The 9,221-nt window shown below is 44.7% G+C and overlaps 1 protein-coding gene across 3 annotated transcripts in view; it reads left to right on the top strand.

The window, feature by feature from the left end:
• Window positions 1-1,444, top strand: part of LOC126511965 (serine/threonine-protein kinase Sgk1) — a 7,599-nt gene extending 6,155 nt beyond the window's left edge. For all 3 annotated transcript variants that reach the window (XM_050159497.1, XM_050159495.1, XM_050159496.1), the window contains exon 12: window positions 261-1,444. In XM_050159497.1, the coding sequence (XP_050015454.1) occupies window positions 261-428 (168 nt within the window). In that variant the 3' untranslated portion in view covers window positions 429-1,444. The remainder of the gene's footprint in view (window positions 1-260) is intronic.
• Window positions 1,445-9,221: the final 7,777 nt, after the last annotated feature.

Genomic DNA, 9,221 nt, shown 5'->3' on the forward strand with positions numbered 1-9,221 from the left:
GGGTGTGTTTTGTTTTAATCCCAGAAAAGATCACTAAATTTATTAGTTAAGGACATTACCCGGCCTGGTGACACATACCTGTAATGCCTTTATCTCAAAAGACTGAAGCAGGGTCACGTTTGTGGCCAGCCTAGGTCACGTAGTTAGATCTTATCAATGATACTTAGACAGTGGAGGATTACAGGACTTGGGATGCCCCATCCTTTGCCCCGTGTGTTCTTTTTGATGCTGAGCATGTTTCTTTCTCCTTCCTGTAACAGAGTGGACCCAGTGACCTTCGGCACTTTGATCCCGAGTTTACTGAAGAGCCAGTCCCCAACTCCATCGGCAGGTCCCCCGACAGCATTCTCATCACGGCCAGCGTCAAGGAAGCTGCAGAAGCCTTCCTTGGCTTCTCCTACGCACCTCCCATGGACTCTTTCCTCTGAACACTCGGGATGGTTGTGAAGGACTTCCTGCGTGTTTTCCAAGTGTTTTAGTTTAGCCTTTGGAGTTGCCAGCTGACAGAACGAACATCTTAAAAGAGAATTTGCACACCTGGAAGCTAGGCACTCCCCCCCGCACACTGCTTGATGGAAGCTTTTTGAAGAGCACACCCTCCTCTCAGTGAGCTTGTGAGGTCTTCATTTTTATCCTTCCTTCCGACGTGGTGCTAGCTCCAAGGGAGCATTAGAGTGCCGCCTTAGACAGACACCTTGGTCTCGTCCGAAGGAAGTTGCAGGTCTGAGAGGGATCTCCCGCAGGTCTGTCTGAGCTGTGATTATGAATATTCTGCAATGTGCCTTTTCTTGAGATCTTGTTAGCTCCAAAGCTTTTCCTATCGCAGAGTGTTCAGTTGTTGTTGTTGTTGTTTTTAAAACCTCGTGGATTTTCCGTGTGAAAACGGTGGTGTGAGTGTGCTATGCCTGATCGGACAGTTTTGTTGTAAGCATCAATGTGACACTTGCAGGACACTACAACGTGGGACATTGTTTGTTTCTTCCATATTTGGAAGATAAATTTATGTGTAGACTGTTTTTGTACGATATAGTTAATAACTAAAATCTATTGAAACGGTCTTGCAACGGTGTGAGCGCCCAGATGCTTCACGCAAGCATTGCTGCCACAGACATTTCTATTTTTAGAAAGGGTTTTTATGGACCAATGCCCCAGTTGTCAGTCAAAGCCCAGCGTTGGTGTTTTCATTCTTTAAAATGTCACCTATAAAATGGGCATTATTTATGGTTTTTTTTTTGCATTCCTGATTATTGTATGTATGGTGTAAAGAAAGTCTGTACATTGGGTTATAACACTAGTGTATTTAAACTTACAGACTTATTTGTAAACCCTCATCTTAATGTACTGTAATTAACATGGTTATAATATGTACAATTCCTCCCTGCCACACAACTTTTTTTTGTGTGCAATAAACCAATTTTGGTTTGCAATAAAATCTTGAAAAATATTTGCATAAATTGTGTCACATGTTGCTTTGTATATTTTGATAAGCTGGGCTTGGTAGAAGGGGGACAAATAATGGGTCGATTTGAAGATTTGAAAATACTTGGATCAGGGTAGTAACACACCCCAGTCTCTAGCACTTGACAAGCAAAAAAAAAAAAAAAAAAAAAAGAGCAAGACAGTTTGCCTCCAAAAGCATCAGCTTCTTAGTGAAGGAGGGTTAGGATTTTCAGGGCCCCCTGCTTCCACTGAACCTTAGGAAGTATTTTATTGAGGCTGTTTTTGTAACTTCAATATGGAGGACTAGGGCCTAGAGACACGGCTCAGTGGTTAAGAGCTTTGGCTGCTCTTCCAGAGTTCCTGAGTTCAATTCCCAGCAACCACATGGTGGCTCACAACCATCTGTAATGAGATCTGGCGCCCTCCTCTGGTGTGGGGGCATACATGGAGGCAAAATGTTGTATACATAATCAATAAATAAACCTTTGAAAAGAAAAGAAAGATGGAGGACTTCCTAGCTAGTGAAGCGATGGGTTGGATCTCCAGCACTAAAAACCTTTATTCCATTTTCTTGCAGAAGTATTTGGTACTGTTAGTCATTAATCCATCCAAACAAATCCTTTTCAGCCTGCCCATCTCGTAAAGCTATAAAATATGTCCCCTGTGTTTGTTGACTGTCCTGCAAAGTCCTATGGACAGCTTGTCCTGACCTTTGGCTTATCTTAAGTGACAGGTAATTCTTTTAACCACTGAGTCGACTCAGGGCTGGGCTCCGGCTTGAGTGCTGGAAAAACTGTTAAATGAGCAAGACAGGTAGGTCATTGCCCTCAGGCCCGATGACAAGGGTGATCAGGTGGTTCTGAGAGTGCAGAGTGCCACCAGAGGGTGACCATTTGTGTCACAGATGCCTGTGTTTCCAGCAAGCTTGCTCAGGAGCACCCAGAGCAGGTCCAGGAGAAAGGAAGGAGTTCCTGATGAAATCAGTGTGAACTAGTATCTCGGGGACCACCAGACTGGGTCTGGCCTGCAGAGCCCTCCTCCAAGGTCTTCCCACTGGGAATTACAAACCCCAATCCCCTGGGATTTCCAAAGCCTTCCACGAAAATGCCTAGCAAACCAGGCGCCCGCAGTCCTGCTGCCTCCTGAACCTTTCATTAAAGCCATCTCCTCTTTCCTTGTCCTCTCAGTTTGCATCGGTTCCCCCAGGGGGCGCTGTGACCCTTCCCCTCTTCTGACTCCTTGAAGGCCTCTGCTTGGCCCCAGTCTGCTCCCGCATCTCCAAAGCTTATAGAGTCAGGCATGGGTTTGACTTCTCTTACCATGTTTTGTGGGGTGCCCTGGAGGCGGGAGTAAAGTGAGAAGAGGGTGTTGAGCTCACAGTGGTTACCGATTACGTTATGAAGTTGAAATACTAGGCATTAGCATCACGTTAAATCCACCAAACCAAACTACAGGAATCCAGACTGTTTTCTAGAAAACCTGTGCTGCCAGCTCTTGGTGGGCGGGTGACTTGTTCCCCCTCTTTCTCATTGGCAACAACAGTTAGGAACCGTTCCTTGACTAAAAGTGACTGCACTGGGGGCTGGAGAGATGGCTCAGCGGAAGAACACTGGCTGCTCTTCCTGAGGACCCAGGTTTCATTCCCAGCACCCACATGGCCACTCACAACTGTCTGTAAATCTGGTTCCAGAAGATGATACCTTCACACCAATGCACATAAAATAAAATTAAATAAATTTTAAAAATAATTACAGTGTCCTTACAGGCCAAGGCCAATCACATTATGGATTTCCCAGAGGGCCCAGGTATGAATTAGGAAGTGTTTTTTGTTGGGGTTTTTATTTTTTATTTTTATTTTTTTTGGCATTTGCTTTTTATTTATTTATTTTTGTTTGTTTTGGAGATAAAGTCTCACTGTGTAACCCTGGATGTTCTTGAACTTGCTACATAGACCAAGGTGCCCTCAAACTCACAGAGATACATACATGTCTCTGAGTACTGGGATTAAAGGCCTGCTCTACTTACTCCTGACCCACCTTTGCTTTTTGAAAGATGAGATTTCACACAAAACAGGTTTGTCTCAAACGTACCAGGCAGCTGAGGATGACCTTGAACTCTTGCTCCTGCCTCAAGTGCTGTCATCACAGGCAGGCGCCATCATGCCTGACTTGAAGATATTTTGTTCGTTTTGTTTGTTTAGTTGGTTAAGATTTTTTTCTTTTTCTTTGGTTGGAAATCTGATTTATTGGGATACAGTCAGTCACTACACATGAATGATATGATATGAATTTATCTAGATCTGAATGCGCCAGAGAAGTCCCAAGCACTATCAAACAAACGAGAGCTCAGATCAGCACGACGGTGCGGAAAGGGAACAAGACAGGACAGGGAAGTCAAGAAAGAACAAGAGATCAATAGACAAATGGCAAATATTTGCTGAGTATCATGATGCCAAATAACACGTGTGCCAAGGTATCGCTTATCTAAGGGAGTGGGGCACGTCCCTGCCAACATGTTCCCAGAGGCTTAGCTTCTGAGGTACGAGAGGGGACAACCAGTTCAGGGTGTGGCTGAGCACCTAGCAGGAGAGGCGGGAGAACAGAGTCTGGGAAGGGAGGGAGGGAGGGAGGGAGGGGAGGAGGGGAGGGAGGGAAGAAGGAAGGAAAGAGAAAAAGGGCAGTTTAGGTCACAGCTGCTCCGCTATGTGTGTGCTCAGCTGTGAATTTGGGGCAACTTATTCAGCTGATCCCCTAAGCCTCGATGTGAATTAATCCTCTGCTACCATGAAGAGTAAGTCGTTCTTGAATGATGTGCTATCTCCTTGGGGAGACCTGATACTCACTCCTAAACACATACATATTAGTAGTAAATGTGGGGTCAGGGGAACTGTGGCAGATCAGAGGCTCCCTGTGGGCTCTGGTACAGGGAGGGGGCTCCCTAGGAGTCTCACTAACCATCACTAACTAGTTCTGGAAACTTTCTCGGGATGCGAGTTTGGGGGTGAGACAGACATCCTCCTGAGCTCTGACTCCATTCCAGCTTTATGCTTGGTTTGTTCGTCCATCATAATAACACAGTGACATCAAAAGTCAGAAAACGGTTTAAGATGGTAACCTGCCAGTTTGTCAGTACTGGGCTAGAAGTTAAATCATGGTAGTTTGTCCACAAAGCCTGTCCATGCTGCCTAAAAGATAAAACAAGGAGATACATACTTGTTGGCTGTCTGCACAAGAATTCACCAAATTAATTAACCCAGCAAAGAGGCCATTTTGTATTATACCAGCCAAGGAAAGGGGGAGGGAAATTCTGCAATTATAGATCCTATCGGTGGTTGGTGAAAAAAATGGCTGTAAAAGCACATCGTGAGGATAAATTAGACTATTGTCTGGGATACTTGTTCGGCAGTGTGAACAAGATGAACATATATGTGACCCATGGTTTCACCACATCACAACACTCCAAAGAGACAGCATACACTCAATAAAAATTCTCAATAATATTCACAGCCATGTTAATACATTGGGTCCATGATAGAACACTTCAGGATGACCACCAATAGTGAGATGAATAGATTGTTGTGCTGTCGTATAATGGAATATTATACAGCAAAGAAGGATTGCTGCTTACAGCGTCAGGAAAGATATGGCACAGACAAAGACGAAACTGTGTGACTTGGTTTATATAAAATTTACAAGCAGGAAAGCAAGGTGAGTTGACTTAAAAGTGAAGATAAGATTGCTCTTAAAGACGGCACTTAATGACTGAGAGAATGCGTGCTACAGGCAGTCTTTGGCTAACACTAATTTCTGAATCTGATGGGTGGCTTTGCTTTTTGATATTTCATTAAGAGCAGGCTGTGTGCTTAGAGCAATCATCTTTTTGTTGTTGTTTTATGTGTACAGGATTTTATCTGCATATGGGCCTGTGTACCTACCATGTACATGCCTGGTGCCTCTGAAGGCCCGAGGAAGGTTCAGATCCCCTGGAGCTGGAGTTAGAGACAGTTATAAGCTACCTTGTGGATGCTGGGGATTGAACCTGGGCCCTCTGGAAGAACAACCAACGTTCTTAACCACTGTGCCATCCCTCTAGCCCTGGTATCACATTTGTTTGTTTGTTTGTTTGTTTGAGGCAGGGTCCCAATCTGCATCCCAGGCTGGACTGGAACTCTCTTTTGTAGATGAGGCTGGCTTTGAACTCATAGCAATTCTCCTGTCTCAGCCTCCCTCCCAACTTCTGGAGCTACAGGAGTGCACCACCATACATTTTTCTCTACCTCTGTTATATAACAATGAAGATGTTAATAAGACATGAGCTGTCATGGAAACAGGCTATTAAGGGAGCACACAGAAGGGACATCTTATCCAACTTAGGGGTCAGGCATTGGGGCTAAATTCAGACACTTTAGGAAAGTAATGCTGGGAAAGCTACTGGGATGTCTAGGCGGAGGGGGCTTATGAAACCGAGGCAGAAAGAAGGGCATCGATGTGCAGGTTGGCAGTGACAATGGGGGGGTGCTGGTAGTGTGATGGTGGTGATGGTAGTGGAGGTGGTGACAGTGGCTATGGTGGTGGTGACGGTGGTGATGATCATGGTGGTGGTGATGACAGTGGGGATGGTGGTGATGGGAATGGTGGTGGTAGGATGGTGGTGATGATGGTGGTGGTGAGGGTGGTGATGGTGATAGTAGGGGGTAGTGGTGATGATGGTAGTGATGGTGGTGGTGATGGTGGTGTTGGTGTTGGTAATGCTGGTGGATGGAATCCATGAGGAAGACTCTGGCGGGACTGGATCCTAATCTATTCTACTGACCAAATTTCTAGCTGCGGCAAGCAGTAACTGGGGTGAGCCTCCCCTAAGTTGTTTCTCCAGGAGGGGAAATGCAATCAGTGCTCTCCCAGAAGACCATGCCAGGAGGAATCAAGATTTTGAAAACTCCTCTCCACCACTGCCTTTTCTCATTTTCCCTCTTTCCTAGAATTTAGAAGATCTAAAAGTTGTGGAGAATAAATTCCCATCAGGATGAGGACCGTATTGTGTGTGTGCTTGGGCAGCCCATGGAGGAGAAGCTGTGGTTCCGAAGGGAGCAAAGAAAAGAATTCTTCCATGAGGAAAGCCGCCAAAACGAGGGGAAGGCGGTTCCTGCTAAAAGAGGGGTGGGCGAAGAGAGCCGTGGGACACTAGCATTTAACAGGAGCCAAGGGGAGCTTTGACACAGCCATCCTCATGAGGGAAGACAAAGAGAAGGGACATTTCAAAGGTCCCCACATCAATGGGAGCCTTGGAGACAGGGGAAGAAGGATGACTCCAAAGTAAAGCATATTTATTATTTCCTTAATGATATGTGCTCCACTAATTAAAGTGCGTATCACAGCTGCAATAGCTTCTAGGGCAAAGGCCAGCCACCCAGCTGATCAATAGCCAATCAAGTTAATTGGCAAAAGGCAAAGGTTAAGGTGCAGTCCATCTTAGCCTGTTGAGGAATCCTTGCCTTCACCCATTCAAAGTCTAAAATTCTACTGTGCCCACCATGAGTTTTTTGGGGTTTTGTTTGTTTGTTTGTTTTCTGGGAACATAATGATGGTAACATATTTCCAGCTGCTAATCAGAACAATAACCAACACTTGTTAATTGAAACCAGTTAAGTCCAATTGGATCAATTAGTTAAGTGTTTTTCTCACTGCAAGGAAACTGTTAACTAATTACCTAAACCAAAAACTGAACAATTGCTCAGACTCCACCGTGGCTTCCCTGCGTCCTATGCTTGGCTAATGTGGTCATGACAAAACATTTGGATTGCAACACGGCCAGCTTACATACACTACCCTGTTTTCCACTCATCCCCATGAAGGACTCTAGCACAAGGCTGGGAGTGATGTCAGTATTTACCAGGAGTTTATCTGTTACACTGAGTTCAGGCAGATGTCTGTGTGTGTGCGTGCGTGTGTGTGTGTGTGTGTATACACCCTGGAAGCCACAGAGTCCGATGGGCAGGGTTCTCGGCTTCCTTTCTTCTGTGTCCTATGTCCAGGGCCCCACCTGGTTTGTTCTGGCAGGCATGTTGATGTATCGTGACAATATGCAAGTACAGCCTGTTCACGAGAAGACATAAATGCAGACAGGCGCTTTCTGTGACAGCAGAGCAAGGCTGATCAGCATGAAGGCGGAGCACTTCGTGCATGGATTTTTATGGAAACGGTGAGTGATTGCCAGCTGATTCATCATATCTGGGTTTTAACATGGTTTCTGATAAATGTTATTTCCCGCTTTTTATTTATTATTACTGTGTTTGTGTGTGCATATGTGTTTGAGACAGGGTTTCTCTGACAGCCTTCGTTGTCCTGGAACTCCCTTTGTAGATCAGGCTGGCCTCAATTCCCAGAGATCTGCCTGCCTCTGCCTCCCAAGGGCTGAAATTAAAGGCGTGCATCACCATGTCCAGTCATTTTTCTGCATTTTAAATAATATTTTTAATTCTTTCAAAATCTTCTGCGTGTGTATCAGGTATATGATCTTGTCCATCCACTACCACCTCTTTCCACCTTCCCCAAGTGCACCCATCTCTTCTCCCTCCCAATTGCATGTCCTCTTTCTTCCTATTATTAATAAACCCCTAAGCCCAATGCCTGCTGCCCACATGAGTGTGGTTGTGGGACCATTCTCTGGAACATGAGCCACCTACAGTGGCCATGACCCCCAAGGAGAATAAACTTCTGCAGCCATCAGCCCCTAATAGTTCCTCAGACAGGGATGGGTCATCCTGCTAATTTTTTAAAATTATTCCTGACTCTTAGCATAGAATTCTGGAGGCGAAGGTCATGAACTAACCTGAAGGACGGCACTGGATTCCGGAGTGTGTTGAAGTGTTGTCAGCGGCCTCGCCACCAACCTATCACGTGATCAAGAATCAAATTACAGTTGATTGAATTAAACAAACTAAAACGAAGCTCAAAACAATTTCAGATCCAAATTGAAGAACAAGGATTGTGTTTTCTTCTGAAAGATCATCGAAAAGGAGACAAACAGAAGTTATCTTCTCCTTAAATTAAATTATAAGCTTCCTAATAATGGACACTTTGGGGGAAGTTAGAGCAAATGTATTTCTTCAGATCAAAACTGTGTGTTATGGGCTTGAGAGATGGCTCAGAGGTTAGGAGTGCTGCCTTCTCTTCCAGAGGACCCGGGTTCAATCCTCAGCCCCCACATAGCAGCTCACAACTGTCTGTAACTCCTTCAGGAGTTCCTGTCACTTGTCTGGGACATAGGGACATACCTGAATGTTGTTCCGATGGAGTTCTGATTAAGGAACACTTTCCCTTCCAAAGCATTTCTACATCCTGTGAGTCACTACCCAAAGTATTTTGTCCTTCTCAATTACATAGAACTATAAAATGTCAAAATGAGAGATCGGAGACCCAGGGACCACAAATCATGCCCGCGGGAGCCAGACTTTCAAATCATATCAGAGTAAGACAATGAGATTCACAGGGACTGCATTTTCTGACAGACAAATTTCAAATAAAAGTGTAATGAAAATTTTAAATTATTTTTCTTTTCTTTCTCTCTTTCTTTTTCCAAATAAGATGAGTCTGGGCAGAAACAGCTGCAGTTTTTTTTTTTTTTTGGTCTAATTCCACAGACAATTATGTAAAATTCCACAAATCATCCCTCCTCTGCATTCCTGTCCATTTGTTATCTATGAGAAATAACAATACACAAAAACTCCAAACACCAAGGGCTGAGAACTCTCCTCCCAATTTATAACAGGAGTAAGGAATGGG

This window comes from Alexandromys fortis, unplaced genomic scaffold (assembly GCF_014885135.2).
Source record: "Alexandromys fortis isolate MF-2015 unplaced genomic scaffold, M_Fortis_MF-2015_v1.1 scaffold_107, whole genome shotgun sequence".
NCBI classification, from domain to species: Eukaryota; Metazoa; Chordata; class Mammalia; order Rodentia; family Cricetidae; genus Alexandromys; species Alexandromys fortis.